General features: G+C 45.3%; 1 protein-coding gene across 1 annotated transcript in view; it reads right to left on the reverse strand.

The window, feature by feature from the left end:
• The window catches only part of LOC309328778 (unconventional myosin-X-like), a 75872-nt gene that overhangs the window by 29097 nt on the left and 27880 nt on the right, over positions 1 to 18895 (reverse strand). Inside the window, exons 10-21 of the mRNA XM_081839141.1 lie at positions 17606 to 17735; positions 16895 to 17013; positions 13981 to 14127; positions 12877 to 12977; positions 12442 to 12508; positions 11934 to 12026; positions 9963 to 10031; positions 8895 to 8977; positions 7970 to 8078; positions 6848 to 6928; positions 5961 to 6085; positions 5192 to 5306 (exon numbers count right to left, since the gene is read on the reverse strand). Coding sequence (XP_081695267.1) covers positions 5192 to 5306; positions 5961 to 6085; positions 6848 to 6928; positions 7970 to 8078; positions 8895 to 8977; positions 9963 to 10031; positions 11934 to 12026; positions 12442 to 12508; positions 12877 to 12977; positions 13981 to 14127; positions 16895 to 17013; positions 17606 to 17735 — 1239 coding nt within the window. The remainder of the gene's footprint in view (positions 1 to 5191; positions 5307 to 5960; positions 6086 to 6847; positions 6929 to 7969; positions 8079 to 8894; positions 8978 to 9962; positions 10032 to 11933; positions 12027 to 12441; positions 12509 to 12876; positions 12978 to 13980; positions 14128 to 16894; positions 17014 to 17605; positions 17736 to 18895) is intronic.

Below are 18895 nucleotides of genomic sequence, written 5' to 3' on the forward strand. Positions count from 1 at the left end.
CCTTGCTCAAAATTGGTAGAGCAGCATTTGCAGAAATCAAATAGAAGAAATGAAGAAATCACAGATGCCTTTCAGAATTCCCTAGCTTGAAGCAGGAAGCTGGAGGCTTGCGGAAACCCGTGTGAAGGGCAAAGCTGGCAAGGAAAAAGTTCAGCACAGTGCCTCTCTGCCTAGTTGTCCCCTGCCCAAACTTGTGCTACAAGAATCCAAACAAAGTCCAGACTGCCACAGTGGACAATCAGCAGCTGCTCCCCTCTGTCCCTAATGAGAAACACAAAGACCATCCTGCTTTCCCCTTGCTTTCCTGTGCTCTACAATTCCTTATACTAGCCCTTTTCCTTCCTCCACCAAACAATTGCTCAGTATAGAAATCCCCCCTTGAAATATACTGCACAGGAAGCACTTCCCACTCCTTCCCCCATCCTGCCCAGCACATGTGCAAGACCACGCAGGGACTCCTTAAGCCTCGCCTGCCCAGGTTGCTCATAAAGCCCTCAGCAACACCCTGGAGGAGCAGAACAGGCCAAAGAGGCTCACTGGGCAGGGACATGTCGCTAACCCTCAACCTCGGCCTCACCTCCAGAGACAAAGAGGGGCCCTATGCTTCAACGCAGAGGCAGGGCCTCTTGACAGGCACAAAGGGACTGGGCTCACAAGGCAAACTCATGACTCTTTTAAGACCTATTTGTTTTCTAGGCAGCAAAGGAAAAGGAGAGCTGTGGCTCTGTGGTGGGGCGTATGCTTTGCATGCAAGAAGGTTCCAGATCCAGTCCCTGGCATCTCCAGACAGGGCTGGAAAACACTGGAGGAGTCACTGTAGGTCAGTGTGAACAGTACTAAGCTAGGTGGACCAAGGTGCTTGACTCAATAGAAACACAACTTCCCACGCTCCTAATTGCCAGCAATAGCTACAGATGCTGCACCACTATAGAGCAAGAGTTTTAAGTGATCAGAACTGGAAAGTCTGCTCTGCCTAGGGCTAGGATTGCCAACATTTTTGCTCACTCTGCTCCTGTGCATGTAACAGCAGATTAGCCAGGAAAAGCTGACTTTCAGAAGACATCTGAAGGCAGCCCTGTTTAGGGAAGTTCTTAATGTTTAATGTTTTATCGTGTTTTTAATATTCCATTGGAAGCCACCAAGAGTGGCTGGGGAAACGCAGCCAGATGGGCAGGGTATAAATAAATAAATAAATAAATATTATCATTATTATCATTATTATCATTATTATCATTATTATTATTATCATTATTATCATTATTATCATTATTATTATTATTACCACCAGCTTAATTTGTTGGTGAGGCCACTGTTAAAAGAACAGAGGCAAGGCCACTGAAATAAGGCAGCTCTATCCTTGGTGCAAGAATATTATATTACGGCATTCTAGGTGAAGGCTAGAAAATTTATCATTCTTTAACACCTTTGTGGTGCTCCTACAAAAGTATAGATTCCTCCTACCACTTCAACATTTATTTTTTTAAAGGTATGTACCTAAAAATGAAAGAATGATGGAAACATGCATTTGGACACGTGTATACATGCACACTTCTTAGGGAGCCAGGATAGTCCGCAACAACATGTTGCCTTTACACTTGGTGACAAATCTTAGCTCACTGCCGTGTAATGTGTGGAATGGTTCTAAGAACTTTTTTGTATGTCTCCGAATCTTGCATTGCCTTGCCTTGACTGGGTACTTGCCATTATGGCTAGTAGCCCTCTCCTCCATGAACTGTACCTCTTCACTGAACCCCCAAGTTTAGCTTCTGCAAGCTTATATGCAATGAAACCCCCAATAGAGAACCCTGTGCAAATGTTGCTCCTGCCCTTCCACAGAATGCGCCCACTGCTCAAACCCGGCAACTGACTTCTCCATCTGCAATGCAGAGGACATTACCAGAGAGTCGTTATTGTAATCCTTACATATAAACAGGGCTCCATCCTCTGCCTCAGCTTTAATCCAGGCTGGGTCTCCACATTGGAGCAGACCCTAGGGTTTCCTTGGCCATTATAGCAGCATTTTAACAAAGCACCATCCGTCACACCCAGTGATGCTGGCTAATAATGTATTAAGCTTTGGTCAGTTTCTAGAGGGCTTTTGAACATTTGACAGAGCACCGCTGACACTGAACATACTGATCTCTGTAAATGCCAGGCATCCCCCTATTACTACCCAAATGGCCCCAAACTACCACCTTAATAACCAAGGTAAAAAAACCCACCATTTTATTTGGATGCCAGAAAACCAATTTTGTAGCTTAAATTTGACCTACCTCCTACTTCCAATGGTTTCTCTCCTTCCTTGTCATTTCCACCTTGTGGCTCACAGTAATTTTTAAAAGTGGTCTGTGTGCCCCAACAATTCTCATCTGCTTTGCCATTTATCAGGGATGTGACTCTCTTTCCTTGCTACTCCAATGTCTTTCATAAAGTGGGCCATCCTCCCTTATCTCCTGCCTCTAAAATCAATCCCATCTGGATAGGCGGCAGAGCCTCTTCAACCCACCCTGTTGCCCCTCTTCCTTGCTCATCCTGAGAAGCAAAGACTTCAAAGAGCTCAAGCCCTGCCCCAAGTGGCCCTGCTTCCCTGAACAGCAAGGAAAGGGCAGCCAGGCAGCCAGTTGCTTCTCAGATGGACCAGCAACTCTGAGAGTGAGCGAGAGAGGGAAAGTTCTATTGTTCTTGGTGGGGTCAAAGGTCAGTTGTCTGCCTGTTCTCCTTAATGGCTCCAAGGTTGATTTATTAACTCCAAGTGCTTGGTATGCAGAGAGACAGCAGTTTCCTTTCTCCTCTCTTGCTAGTGGCAAGCCGCCTTTGGTCTCCCTTGCTTGAGGACTGATGCCTGAGCTTTCCTCCCTCCCCAGTTTCGTTTAAGGCAGCACAAGCTGCAGAACATAAATATAAAGCATAGACTGTACATTGTGTCGCTCGGAAATGAAAGATAAGCTGCAGAAAAGAATCACACAGCAGCCTAAAACGTCCTGGCTGGGCCGTTACTTCACCCTGAATTTGGCATGCTCTAAATGCAGGGGCTCTAAATGCAGCTGGCAATTGCAACTGGTTGCCCTTGCCTAATCAGTAAGAGTCTATGGCTCCCCATATCCCCCCCACATGCCTTTTAAGGAAGGCACATTTGTGACCTGCTGGACTACTTCTTGAATTGCTGTCCCAAGCAACTGTATTCCCTAGCGGCCTTATTAACTCAGAACATCTAATTTATTCCTAACAAAGACACAAAGCAAATCTGGTGCAGACCCCTTGGGTGAAGAAGAGACAGCAATGCTGGTGGCTACACCTTAATGGCAGGGTGCCCTCTCACTGTATTGCTTTAGATGCTTGCTGGAAACTTTTTTTATTTCAGGAAGCCTACCCAGATATGTAACTTAGTCACCTGTATATCTCTTTTAAATGCTTTATTGGTTTTATCTTTATTTCTAATTTTTATTATATGTATATGTATTTGTTTTTATTTATGTTTTTACATATTTTTGTTTTTGTGGATTTCTGTTGCGTTTAACCTTCAATTTTATTTGTACATCACTTGGGTAGTTTTTGGTTTTCTTGATTAAAAGGTCTATATATTTTCTAAATAAAATAAATTTAATAGGTCCCTTCTCCAAATCTACATAGACACTGTTCTTGTTCTCCTGCATTATGGAAGCAGAAAAGCATACAGAGAAGCACCACTACTGTGAATTTGCAAAGAGCATGTATTTGTTTCTATTCAGTCCCAATTTATTGTGGCAGATGGCAACAAACATGGGAATTCACCAAGCACCACTCATTTGCTTTAAAGCCTATCTGTCCAGCCTTAAAAGTGAAAAATTTGCTTTGAAATAAATAAGTAACAGATTTGAATTTCTGGACTAGATTCTAAACGTGACACACCCAATGCCAAATTCCACGTTTGCTCAGTATGCAGAATTACAATCACCCCAAATGTAGCACCCAAATTTCTATCAGTGAAACAGATTTTACCCATTTGATATGCACTATAGTGATGTTAACATCTATTATCTTCTACACATTGCTATAGATACATACAGGCATGCTCATTGTCAAAGTTCCTTGTTGGCTGCGTGCCTAGCAATGAAATTACATCAGGCCTGTAATTACAGTCTGTTGATTTGGACATTTGGAAAGGGGCCGGGGTGGAGGAATTGTGGGTCCTTTTTCTTTTACGAACAAAACAAAAACAAACCCCCAAGCTGCTTCTGTTTCATTCAGCTGGGTTTGCATAAGCACATATTTGCAAGCTAGATGTGCATCAGAAGCTGCCCTGCGCCCATCTGTACCCCAGATGACTGCAACACTAATATCTGCCTTGTTGCTTAAGAAACGCTGGCATGAGGCCAGCACACACAAGGAGCCGCTTTGTACCGAACTAGATCCTAGAAACATCCACTCCAGCACTGTGCTGTGGCACCAGCTCCTCAAGGTCTCAAGGAAGGGTCTTTCCCCAATTTCTTTATCTGTAGATTCTTTTAACTGCAGATGCCTTATATTAAACTGGGGGTTCAGACCCCTTCCAATTCTGCGGAGCTGGGACCTTTTAAATGCAAAGCATGCAAGCTTCCACCGAGATTTTATAGCCCAGCCCTCACTAGGGATTCCATCATTCCCAATGGCACACAGCATGCACTGCAAACTCTTCTTCCAATCTTGGGAGAACAAATCAGCATGGACCTTTGGGGGGTGGAGTGTTTGATGCACACCTGACCCCACTCAGTTCAACTGTGTCTACATCCAACCCGTGAGTCCCTTCCTCATTTGCACTGCAGGATGGGGTGGGAGGAGAGGGCTGCAGAGATAGTAGGAAGATACAGTATGCAAGAATAAAGGAGCAGCGTATCAACACAGATTCCCTCCCCCCCCCCAAAAAAAAACCAGGTAACAATTTCACAGCATCTTCTGAGACATTTTCTTGTGTTCTCTTTTCAGTGTCAAAATGCCTAAGCAGTGACACAGGAACCTCTTGAGAAGAAATGGCCTGTGGCTTAGCAATGAGGGGTGTACTATACTTCTGAATGGAGTTGCTGGGAGTAGGATGGGGTGGGTGTGTTTCAGTATGCCTAATAGTGGGCACAGAAACTTCTAGAAGCCACATCAATCTTGTACCCAGGCTACCTCTAGAAAGATTCCTTAGCACAGAGTGTTGCTCCACATGCTCTTTTGCACACAAAGGGCATACCTTGGTTTTCCCCAGCTTCCATTCTCTCTGGGTGCTGTCATATGTCTGCAGAAAGGAGGCACAAGTAGCTTTTGCACCGTCAGGATTGCCCCAGTTCTTCAAGAGCATCTTGTACCTGAGAGAACCAAATGAATGCTCTTGACCAGGAGTTAAGGTACAAAGCAATTTCTTTCCCTCAGCAAAGCTTCCAGCCCCTGTGAGGGGCTATTCTGCTCTCTCCTTTTGCTTCTGAGTGCTGACAGGTTAGAAGCTCTTAACAGCTGGTAACTGGCTGCCCTCTACTGTCTTTTCCAGTCAGTCTGAAAGCACAAGCAACTGGCAGCCAACTACAGAAGTGCAATAACTCTTAAGAGTAATCAAATGCCCCAAACATTAAAACTTAAAAAATGTAGTTTAACCCAGGTCCTGAACTGCAGCTTAACAAATGAAAGATACTTCGCTTGGGAAATGTTTATTTTTTGTCCTTTCCCTTCCAACCAGCCATCTCAAATGGTTATGGATGTGCAAGTCTCTTTGTTCAGACAACAAAAACGAAAGCAGTAGCCTGCAATCATTGTCAAATTTTATAGGAGACAAAGAGACAACCTGCCCAGACTCACCTTGCGCTTTTTGCTCAAAAGCAGGTCTCCTAGCTTTCCTCTTATTCACAAGCAAAACATCCACATCGAGTCATTTATTTCACACACACACCCCTCCACAAAGTCCCAAAGCACTGAAGGCCACATTTGACAGCAAAATTCCACCCTCTTGCTTGCAATGCCACTTTTACCTGAGGAGGAAATCTTGAAAGATCCACCGTACAGGAAAGCCAGCTCTTCGGACCTTCACTGTCTCCAGCATGCCTGAGTATCGCAGTTGTTTCAGCACCACCTCTGGATTGAAGAGATTTGGAGACTATGCAAAGCAAGGAGTGCAGACAAGCCAAGGATAGGAGACAAGAAAGAAATGATTTCCTTGTATAAAAAGTATTATATTGGCCTGAGCATTGTGAAGGGCAACCTCAGAATCTCATATGACAAGCCCCACTTACATGAGTGTGCAGACACTTGTGAATACACACACATACAGAAAAAAAATTCTCTAGGATTGAGAGAATTGTTGCTATGTAGGATGCATCTTCAGATGTGTTAGGGAAGGGGTAGGGAACTTGTGGCCTTCCTAATGTTGCTGGACTACAACGCACATCACTCCTGAGCATTGATCATGTTGGCTGGGGTGGATGGAAGATGTAGGCAAGCAACATAGGGAGTACCACAAGCTCCCTAACCCTGTGTTAAGCGGAGAGGCACTCCGTGGACTTATATGGCATAGACAGCACCGCCCCTTGCATTAAGAATCCACTGGAAGAGATCCAGTCCTGGCTCAGACATCAGCATGCTTTGTTCCAATCCTTTCTGTGCTAGCTCTGGTCAAAAGAGGAGAGGACCCTGTAAGTGGCCAGACCAGAGTCACAAAACATTCCCCTATTACCACAATAGGCCCTGTTTTTTTCTGCCTGCAGCTTTGGTGGGTTCTAAGCTCACCATCTTTTGAAGAAAAGGGTAGAAAGTCCCCCAAACACCAACACCACTTTCCTGTCTAGCCTAGATATCATGTAAGGTCTAGTGGCTCTCCACCCGCCTTGCCCAACTGTCTGTTGCAGCTCTAGAAAGTCACCTTTTCCTGGTTGGGTTTAATGCAGCGAATGAATAGAGGGTTGCAAGTGCTGAGCGTGGCCATCAAAGAGTGAAGGGAGTCCTAAAAAGAAGAAGAAAAGAACACTGAAAAGGAGTCACTTTTTTGGAAAATTAAGATTCTGACCTCTCTCTTGCCCCCAACCTGCCACCAGCCAGTCATACAAAAATTTTGTGGGTAGGATGGGGAAACAGGAACCTCTGAACCGTGGATTTCGTGTGGCCCAACATTTCTTAAAGGTTGTGTACATGCACACAGAATCTGTGGTGAAGGCAAACAATCACCACATTCTCATCACACACACAACTTTCTGACCAGGTTGGGCTTAGTGGAACACAGTTTTGCTAGTTTACAGTGGCTGGTGGCAATGCACAGCACTGACTGGTTAATGGTCCCTGCAATCCCTGGAGCTGTTTTATAACCTTAAAAAAAACCCAACTAATGACTTTTTGAAAAAGAAAGAGAGACTGGGGAAAATGCATGTTTTGATGAATAAATGTACACAGGGCACTTAAAGAAAATTAAAGAAAAGGCAGAGAGTCTGTGCGAAGCATAGAGAGTAGCAAACCTAAGGTCTAAACAACACTTCAGTGGTAGCTGTTAGGATATTTTCATTCCACCTTAAAAAGGGGACAGGCTGTTGTGAGTCACAGCCTACGTATTTCCTGCTCACAGGAAGTATGTTTGTCTATTGCTTTCGTTTCTCTCTCTGTGCCTGAGACACCGAAGCAGGCAGTCATGTTTTTTCCTTTGTTCTGACCAACGCTGAATAAAGTTGTAAATAATCCTCTCCTGAGTGCATCTTTCGCTGTGTGAACTCTGCTGATAAGAGCGTGCACCAGCTCTGGAATATGGCAAGCTATTTCTGGAAGCTCGTGTCGCTAATTGACCGATACTGTATCTACGGGAGATTGATGGATCGTCCGGAATCGACATGGGGTCATGATGGCCTTTGTCTTCCTGGCAGTATCCCAACATGCATGTCTGTCCTGTTCGTAGCACAATTCAGTGTGGAAGCTGAGCTCATCCCAGGCAAGAAAAACCCTATTGGGGCTGTTATGTCTGAATGTCTGCCTGCCCTTTCATTGGGCCTGCTGCTCCTACCCTGAACTGTGAGCTGACAGTCGGCCTGCGCCTCTGAGTTCCCATCTTCAGTGTGTCCTCACTGCTGCAGCCAGCAACTCTTTCAAAGAGATCATAGATGAAATCCAGCCTGCAGACAAAGAGGAGCATACAGCAGAGAAAACCTTTATTCGATCACATTTTGCATGGGGGTTATGTTCTGGGGGTGCTGCATATACACAAAATCACATATACCCAGATCACCACCTTGGAACTGGGCCCACATGACCATCTTTACCTTCCAAGCAAGGCAGAGAGCTTTTAAGTTCTCAGACTGGGATGCTCTCGCAAGATCTTGCAGGGCTGCCCAAGTGCAAGAACATCCCAGAGTCCGGTAAGCAATTCTGAGAACTTAAAAGCTCTTTCCATGCCAGAAAAACCCATCACAAAAGGAGCTTTTGAGCTCTCTGCCTTATGTGCAATTAGCTTGTGAGATTTCAACTGGCTGGCTTTCAACCATGTAAAGCTGAAATCACGCAAGTTAACTGCACGCAAGATGCAATCATGCTGTACTGCCAAATTCCAAAGGCAGAAACGCACAGGCTGGTGCTGCATTCATTCTTCCTTTTGATGAACTACAGTAGTTCAGAGCAATCTTGGAAAGTGCTGCATTATGCTGGATCTTATGGAAAGGTTGGGTACCTGAAGTCCCGTGGCAAAGAGCTGATTGACAGCTAAAGCTCCAACAGCCATGAATTGCCTCTGGGGGCTTGCAAAATGGCCCAAAGCATGTGCTAGGACTCCATACCAGTTCCCCATCCTTCTGTCTACAGTACTGAATGTCCAAGAAACAGCTTCCCTACCCCCCAATCAAAGTGTTCAGATGTTATGTATGCTCTGCAACTCTGCTCCATGCTCATCTGTAGCTCCCAACTAGTTTGGGCTTCGTTTGAATACAGTTGCTTACCTGCTGTCTTTCAGCATGTTTAAAATATCATCTCTAAAGGTGTCTCTGTTTTTCTCCAGAAAGCCCCTCACATCATAGAGGACCTGCAGGTGACAGGTTGCAACACAAGCATCAAAATGTGCCATCATGATAATGCACAACACAGATGCATTGAACAAGGAGGAAAAACTCTTGAACTCACACACCCAAAGCTGCCAAAAACCTTATGCATCTCTCAAGCCCTTTATTGATTAAGGGGAGGGGGAACTAGCCCAGAGGCAATATGTAGAGCCCTGTTCTGCTATGTTACAGGAACAATGTACTCTAGTAGCCACCAGAATCTTGGACAACATCTAGGAAGAAAAGTCCAAACATCCCCTCTCGGCCATTAATCTCACCAGGTGATCTTGGACCAATCAATATCTTTCAGCCTTGACTACCTTAAAGGGTTGTTATGATAATGCAAAAGAAGGGGGGGTGAGACATGCCGCCATGAGCTCTTTGGAAGAAGGGTAGATAAAAGTGTCAAAGATAAATAAATTCTGCAACCCACTGCCTCTCAATAAGAGAGTTTAATTCAACCTCCCTTCAAAAGCAACCCAGTAGCCACAGCAGGGATTAAATCCTGCTGCCTTGGCTGCGCCATCCTGTTCCCTCCTGGGAACAGTGCATGCAGGATTAAACCCTGCCCTCCTGCCCATCAGCTGGCTTCAGCAGTGTTATTATCTGATGGGGGGGGCGTGATTTGGGGGGAAATGGCCTCGCAGACCAGATTGGAAACTCTGGTGGGCCAAGACTGATAGGCTGTTCTAAACCACAGCAACTGTAATATGTGCTCTGGTCCCAAACAAGTCTATCATCTGTGGGGGTTCAACAAAATAATATTTGATAGGCCTAAACCTCAAACTGGCAACTTAAAAGAGTTTTAAAACTTGATAGAGACTGTTGCTCAATCCCATGCCCATTCCAGAAATAAAATTCTGCACTTTAGGCCTTTTTTGTCAGCCTCTGGCTGTGGCCTAACTGCTCACTGGCTTGTAGGCCCCAAACTCAGCCAGCTGCTCAGCTATCAGGCTAAAATGCACTTACCTCTCCGGCATAGTGCTGGATTCCAAACTGAAAATCTGTTACTCGAGGCTTCATATAGTACTGGTTGTTCTGAAACAGAGGTGAGCAAAGCACTGTTTATACTACACTAGCTCCTGAAGCAACACATCAGCAGCTGTTTTTAAATATCATGAGTGATGGTAATTTTTTGCGCATAACCAAGCCAAACAGTGAGGGCCAAGACCGCACTCTGGTGCAGTACTATTGCACTTCATAAACTGTCGGTCCCAAAATGGCCGCACAGTAATCACAACAGTCAGTTAAGAGTATTTTGGTGGAGCCAAAAACAGGGAACTATCCTGGCAAACATCTCTGTCAGTGCTACAACTCAGACATTCTGATGAGCCAGAAATTATCCTTCTGGAAGATTCCCTGCCTCAGATTGAAGCATCCCGGCTATGTCACAAGCCACTAGGATCAGTCTGCCTACTGGAATTCCCAGAACTGCTAAAATACAATGTTCTTCACAGAGTACTGATTGTGTCTGTTAGCTTTTAGCCATTATCCAGTAAACTGAACAAGGAAAGCTATTCTACCCTGAATTGTTAACCTAATTTTAAACCTCCACCCACTGAATCTTAGCAGCTATTCATTTGGTAAGAGACTTAGGGTCATCTGCTTAAGAGACACATTATGCAATTCTGTTTGCTTTGCTTTGAAGAGAGTTAATTTGGCCTCACAGTTTGATTGCTTTTTTTATCAGAAGACACCAAGGGAACCTTCCAAGGCTGAAACAGAGGCTCAGCCAAAGAGGTTCCAATAGATGAAGTATCGATAACTGGTTCTTTGTGGACCGTGTTGCTCTTGCTCACTTTGTGGCCTTCTTTTAAAAATCCACAGTGGAAGTAGTTCCAATTTCATACAACGAACAGAGCACCACTTACTTTGTTCATAGATGAGAGGAAATTTAAAATATCAAGATTATGTAAAGTGTAGTTTGTGGGAACACATCCCGTGTGTTTATGTGGGGTGGTGGGGCGGGGGGGGGGGAGAGCATGGAACAAATCCCTGAGGGGCATCGAACTATGGTTCCATACAGGTTTCTTTTCTCTTTAATCTACAGCTTGCTGCTTCTATCCCTTTGGTGTGTCAGATATATGAATCAAAACTATATACCACCACCCACTGCAATATACACATTCTACACAGGGCTGCCCCTCAATACCATCTGGAAGCTGCTGGTGGTCCAGAATGCAGAGGGTAGGCTGCCAACTAGTGCCAACCAAGCAGATCAAATACCACTGCAATTATTTAGAATAGATGCTAATTCATTTGTTTCCAGGTCCAGTTCAAAGTCCTGGTTTTGACTTTTAAATCCTTAAGTGGTCTGTGTTTCAGGTCCTTGAAGGAATGCCTCCTCCCTAAATGTTCCCCTTTTCTGCTTCATGGTCTTCAGCTAAGGTTCTGTTTTGTTCCCACTCCCTACCCCCTTGTTGAGGGCTATGAGATTTGGGACTGTCTCTGCAATGATATCTTATCTTTCAAACTCCTTGTCTAAGAAGGTCTGCCTACTCGCTCCTGATTCTTAGAAGGATGCTTAAAAATCATTTTATCCACAAAGGTGTTTTGGTTGCTGGGAGGCAATTGATGTTGGCTTTATTTAGTTTCCCTTCCAATTTCTGGTTTGTTAATACAGCAACCTGCAATTTATGCAGGGGCTACTTTCTGGAGATTGCAAATAGTCAAAACAGATTGGGTTCAGTGGTGGGAAGGATTGCCAAAGTCTTTTTTCCCAGGTACCTGTCTGCTTTTGGCCCCATGATGATGATGATGATGATGATGATGATGCTGAATACACACAAGTTAAAAGCAGGCTTACTGTAATGGGATTGTAATATTTTACATTGGTTTCTATATTAGTTTTATTATTATTATTATTAGCCTATGATATACATTTTAGAAATGCATAGATAAATGCATGCAAGTGTTGTGTATATATGCATTTTCACTTACCCCATGCTGGTTGTGCAGCTTTTCCAAAAGGGTACTGTCTGTGCCTTTAGGGAATCTACTCTCTTCATTAACCAAGGCCAGCAAACCAAGTTTCTGTAGCCAAAGAAGAAAAAGACTTGCAGTGGTCATTTAATGTAATGTTATCTTGCTCAGCCTAAAGTAAGGTTAGAGGGGAGTGTAAAAATTGTACGTATGTATGTAAGGACAGCAAAACACACACACGCACACCTTGAGTTAGCCATGATTTCCACTCATACCTCCCCCCTTCTTTTTCCTTACACTCTTCTTCTTTTTCTTCACAATGAACTATTCTAACTTCTGAATGAAGCCTGTCCATTTCCATAAAAGTAACAGAAGCCAAGGTAGGAAGAGGCAAAATAGCAGCTATAAACTAAGGCACAGAAACAAGGCTTGCTACTTGGGACCAAGGTCAGAGAGAAAAGCCCAGTCTACAGAGGAAGCATACTCTTGACTGCATGCTAAACCATCACACAGGAGGGAGGCCTACCTTCTCAATAAGATCCAGGCATTCTGCGTTGTCCATCCAATCAATGGCTTCCCAGCTTATCCCTTCTCTGCCAAAAAGAGAGGGGAAACACAAGTCAGGCACTCATATTTGCAGAGAGCAGGGGTTAAGAAACAGCAAGACGCTTTGGACAGGACAGAAGTACACGAAAAGGAGAATATCATCCCTGGGAGGGGAAAAGCAGAGAGGAAGGTAAAACTGCTCCCAGGCAGCTAAGTAGTGGGCGACTCTTGCTTTTATCAAGCTTTCCAAGGATTTCCTTGACCCCCACATGGATTGTCAGTGATGAAATCCAAAGCAGCTTTTCTGCTAGCAGTTTTTCCTCCTCCACCTGAGAGCAGTGGGCTCTCTTGGTTGCCAGAGGCCACTACCAATAAGCAATAGCCACTGCCTCCTGAAAAGGCCACTTTTAACTACCTGTTGTACTCAAGCTGCTCCAGGGAGAATATGTGCTTGTTGAAGTACTCCTGGAGCTTCTCATTTGCATAGTTAATGTTAAACTGCTCAAAACGATTCACCTGTGCGTGTGACAAGAGAAACCAATATTAGCACCCATGTTCTTGGTCTGGGGGGGGGGATCTTTTTTCCCTTGAGGGCTGCAAGGAAGAGGAAGTGCATGCGGGAAGAAGGGGAGGGTCAGCAGAAGTGCCGATGGTCAGCTTGTTATTGCCTCTCCTGCCAGCTGCTGCCAGTCTGGGCATGCAGTGGCACAGAAACCACAGAGACTACAAATGACAAGACTGCCCATTCAAGGTGAAAACAGGGCACATAAAGAAAAGGATTGGGTCAGCCGCAGTCTCTCAACCTAATCTACCTCACAGGGTTGTGGCAAGTTGTTGCGTGGTTGAGACCCATCAGGGAAGGAAGCTGGGAATAATAATAATAATAATAATAATAATAATAATAATAATAATAATAATAATAATATGTAGTGCCACCTTAAGCTCTTTGGGATATAAATGTAATAATGAAAGAGGGGGGAACACAAGGGAGTGCATGCCCATGTAACATACATCCCAAGAGAGTTTGACTAAATGCCTTACCAAAGTAATTTTCAGAGGACATTGTCAGAGTTTGGGGAAGGGCTGTAGCTCAGTAGTAGAGCATATGCTTTGCATGCAGAAGGTCCCAGGTTCAATCCCTGGGTTCTCCAGGTATGACTGGGAATGCCCTCTGTCTGGAGCCCTGGAAAGTCGCTGCCAGTCTGTATAGACAATACTGAAGTAGATGCCTGACTTGGTGTATTTCAACAAGCAATATACAGGGTATAGTGATATACAAGCAAATTTTTTGTGTAACTTTGACTTGGTGTATGGCAGCTGCCTTTGTTTCCAATTTCAAGAATGAGGTTCAAGGGGCAATGACCATACCCCTTGGTATCGAGCAATTTATGTTCCAATGTACTGAAATTACCCTGGAAGGCCTTTGCCTTGCCTCCAGGTAATCAGCTCAGCTTGTTTTCTGCATGCACTGAAATTTCCTTCAGTCCACACAACAATCCCCAATAGTTTAATTTCTAACCTGGAAATTCTCAAACCCGAAGATATCCAGGATTCCAACAGACTTAAAGTTTTCCTTCCCTTTTATCTTTGAGTTAATCTTGCCAATGATCCATGAGAAGCACTGTGAATAAAGGGCCATGGCGAGAGAGTCTCTAGAGTCAGCAGCCTAGGGGCAAACAGGGAGGAAGACAATGCTTGTCAGTAAGCAATGAAGGGGAGGGAGAGAGAGACCAAACATCACTCTATATGCTGGAGAGCAACATATCAAACTATGGGAGATCGAGGTAGCAAAGGCCTGGCAAATGAACATTATCCCTGGGAAACTAATTTTAAGTATAGAACAGCAGAGAAACTGCGGATGAAATTCAGGTGCCTGAATTGCCAAGGATGGGATGACTGCTATCAAGCATGCCTCTCAACTCTGTGCCAAACTAGGCCTTGTTCTCACCATGAGAAAATGAGGTATAAACCTGGGTCTGCACTGCAAGTGGGGAATTTACCCGGGGATGCAAGGGGTGTGGAGCACCTGGGTGCTGAATTGGGGGGGGGGGTGCCCAGCACCCACCACTGAAGCTCTTAACTATCTACCTGTTATGAAATAATAAAGAATTCTGATCAAGCTAGAAAAACAAAATACATACAGTGGTACCTCGGGTTACATATGCTTCACGTTACATACGCTTCAGGTTACAGACTCCGCTAACCCAGAAATAGTGCTTCAGGTTAAGAACTTTGCTTCAGGATGAGAACATAAATCGTGCTCCGGCGGCACGGCAGCAGCAGGAGGCCCCATTAGCTAAAGTGGTGCTTCAGGTTAAGAACAGTTTCAGGTTAAGTACAGACCTCCGGAACGAATTAAGTACTTAACACGAGGTACCACTGTATATACCTAGGTATTACCTACTGTTTCACTAAAGGACTTTCGACTTTGTGTGCTCATTTACCAAAGACATACCACACCAGCGGCGCTTGTCAGACACAATGACAGCGCTTGTAATTCACAACGGTGCCGTGCACGCGAAATTAACTCTTACATCAAAATATTATGTTACGTATTGTATTGAGCTACTATGCAGCAGCGGGGTCAGCGGCACCTTTGACACGACTGATGTTTCTCCTAAGTAGGTGCCTAAACAATACTTATAAGTTTAAGTGTGGTGGTGTTGTATACTTAAATGTATTGTAAATAAATGAGCAAATAAAAAAGTTTGTTTCTTTTCCCTCCCTTCTTTCGTAAACAAGAGATAAGGCATAAGTGTGGTGTCTGACATAAGCATAATAAAAGTTACTTTGTGGGTTAAACTAAATTTGGGGGAGCTGGGCGGATCTTTGCATCCCGGCGGCGCATATGCTAAGACAGCGCTGCTCACAGGAAACCATAGATCAGAAGGCAGGAGAGCCATAAGGTCTCTCCTTTGGCTCAGTGACCACCACTGTCCTTTAGGAAGCCTGAGGCCTAAACCACATGTTAACAAGGAATACTTGGTGGCTGCCTCCTTGCACCTCCTCGGTAATATTTAGTCAAGATGCCAGCACATTGAGACTTTCCCTGCTCCTGCTCTGCATCACTGGCTGCTGCTTGCAGGGGGAAAGGAAACTCTGGGCACAATGATGCCCTCTCAAATGGTCTTTAACTAAACAGGGCCAAAAAGACATGGTGGAAAGATGCAGGTGGGCAACAGCTACACATTCCCTGCATTGTATAGTTTGGGCCGGAGCCAACTGCGCTTAGCGAAGCACAGACAGAGAGGAGCAGAACTCAAGTGGCCAGACTGCCTGGTTATTCAACATCTCTGCAACATCTTCCAGGAACGGGTGCTTGACTCAACACACCCGGGACTAGGACAAAAGCAGGAGTGGGCGGCACACAGACACGTGCGTTCTGTCAAAGGCCCCATTGACTGGCCTCAGCTTCTTCTGTCTAACACACTGGAAAATGCCAATGCTTGGCATTCTAATTAGCTTTGCGTACACTGCAAACTGACTGGCATCACATTCTCTCATGCATCTGGCAATAGTTGGCTGGCATTCCTGGAAGGCTGGGATGGGGAAAGTGGGCATTTGGCAGCAGGAAGTCTAACTAGTGAGGAAGGGCTATTGAGGAGTGTGCCTCATGTTCTGCTTGCGGGTTTCCAATAGGCATCTGATTTGCCACTGTGGGAAGAGAGTGCTGGACTGAGTGGGCCTTTGGCCTGATGCAACAGGGCTGTATCCTCTGCTGAGTGCTTGCTGCACTTATCTACAGGAGAATCCATTTATTTGCTTGTTGCTTCTCCAGAGACACCCAGCTCACATCATGCAACATCTGCAGCAGAGATATCGGGGGGGGGGTAGAGGACTAAGGCCTGGGGGCCAAATGCAGCCCTCTAACCCACTCTACCTTACCCACAGGTTTCTACCTAGACCACACACCTTACTGGCCCCTGGTCTGCACCCTCCTTGAGAGTTTTGCCTGGCTGGAATGTGTCCCTGAACTCTGAGAATGCCTCTTGCTCATCTGGGTGGAAGATACAGAAAAGTTTGAGGCTCCATGCAGAAGCTACGCTACTGTACAAGAGTCACATTCATCACTCTGCCCCCATTTACTTTTGGTCCCACTTGGCACCAGTGTGTGGCCCTCAGAAGGCAGCTGAAAAAGATTCCCGAACCCAGCTCTACAGCGGTAAAGTTGTTAACAAGGCTGATTCACCCTCTTTTCCTGCCTTGCCAATGGCTTCCCTACATCCCAGCTTCCTGAGCCACAGTGCACATTCTGGGAAGCCCTCCTCAAGGGTTGGAGGGCGGGGGGAGTATGTCATGTTCAAATCCGAGGCATCCCTCAACTGCCATTTCCCCTTGACAACTATGTGAGTGCTGCCACCTAGAGGCAAGTGCCCATCATAGCCAGGCGTCACCACCATGCTTAGTGCAAAGCCCATTGGCTACTCACTCACCTGCTCCACAGTGAGGGGAGAGCTGATCTCCTCTCCCCGTAGGAACATGGATCTCTGGGTGAGCACCTCAGACAACTGGAAGGCATCCAAGCCAAGCAGCTCGCTGACATTATTCAGCACTAGAAGAGAGGATGATAAAAGAGAGATGGCAGTAATGCTTGCGATAATGTGTTCTTATTATGTGGAAGTGATTGATGAGGGAGGGGGCCTCTCCTCAAAAAGCGACAGGAATCCAATAAAATCAAGAGGCGGGATAGAGGTTTGGAGAGACCTTGCTGGCAACTCTTGATCCCCCCAAGACTCCACTGATAGGCCCAGGGGGGAGACGGGAAAATAACAGAAACACAGTAACCGTGACATTCCAAAATGTGGCAAAGCTATCTCTGGCAAGCCAGCATGGCAACTAGGGTAGAGGATTTGTAAGCCATCGTTTTACAACATGGTGAAGTTTGAGCCCATTCGCACACTCAAAACCTAACTTGAATTGGGGGGTTAAAAATGTACTGTGAATTTAACAGTGTCTCATATTGGGAAGAACTAGACTTGGAATTGTCCCCCAACTCCTACAGTTCCTGGGCGTCCATTTTGTCCTGTGAACAGTAGCAGAAAGGCAGAAAGGCCTGCCCAGAGGATCAGCATGATCACCAAAACGATGAGGGAGGAGAAGCAGATTCCAGGTGGGGATGCCCTTCACAGAAGGGTGTCGCTTACCAGTTTTGGTTGTAATCTGAGCTCCTCCGGCCGTCATAAATTCAATGTTTCCAAGTTGCAGGATGCCAGACAGGAGTTTGAAAATGTCTCTGATCTCTTCAGAACCGAATCCCATCACTTCGAGGGCAGTCTGCTCAAAACACATCGGGCCAATCTTAGACTTACTATAAAGCAATCCTTACACATCAGCGCACACAAACCAGTTAACACATACCTCTGTGAGATTTTGCTTTCTAAGGCTAGCACCCTGAACACACTCACTATGAAGCAGCTGCACTGAGGTCCATGGAACTTACTTCTGAGTAAACCTGCTGGGATCATCCTAGTTCAGTCCTTTAGAGAGACTGTTTCATAGACTTACCTGTTTCCTTGATTCCATATTGCAGCTGTGATTTTTGCCACAATGAACACAGAGCCAAGAATGTTGAGCCTGGTTTCAGTTAGCCTTGCACCTTATATGCAAGAGGATCCACAACAGGGGCAGAGATCCTGTGACCTTCCAGCTATTGCTGGACTACAGCTCCCATGATCCCTCAGCAGTGTCCGCATTGGCTGACACTGTCCAGAAAAATCTGGAGGGCCATAGGATCTCTATCCCTGAGCTACAAGAAGACCCTCTTGTACTTCCAGGCTTTTTCTTAAGCGAATCCTCTTCTGCTCTCTCTTCCTAGCATGCCCTTTCCTTACCCTTATTTTACAGTCTACCTTTCAATTTTATCTCCTATACAGCACTCTGCATCAAAAGTGCTTTATAAATAATAAATATGATTCCTATTGCACCCTCACATCTTTCCCCTCCTTCTACATTACAAATCAGTGCCTATATTTTTGCAGGCTAAATCCTTCCCCCAGCTCCTTTTTTGTTAAGTGATGGGAACAAATGTAGTAGTGCAGAACTGCAAGAAACAATGGGGGGAAATACGCTAGTGGCCAGACAATGAGAAGTGTCGTCAAGCTACCATTACTTTAGTCTAAGCAGCCTCTCTAAATTGCTATCAAACAAAGCACCCAATTAGCAGGCACCATGTACAGACAGGCCATCAAGAGTGAAAAATGATCCTCTTGCATTCAGTTATTTTGCAATTTAGTCTTCATCGAAGGAACAGGCACACCTTTCCCTTTAAACACACATGCAGAGAGAGAGAGGGGGGGAGAGCCCCCTGCCCTCGCAGCATTGCCTAATGCAGGTGTGTGAAACCTTTGTATCCCCCAGTTGTTGCTGAACTACAACATGCATCATCCCTGGCCATTGGCCCTGCTTGCTAGGGCTGATGGAAGTTGTAGTTCCGC

Source organism: Podarcis erhardii (genome assembly GCF_964252035.2).
Source record: "Podarcis erhardii genome assembly, chromosome: 1".
Lineage (NCBI taxonomy): Eukaryota > Metazoa > Chordata > Lepidosauria > Squamata > Lacertidae > Podarcis > Podarcis erhardii.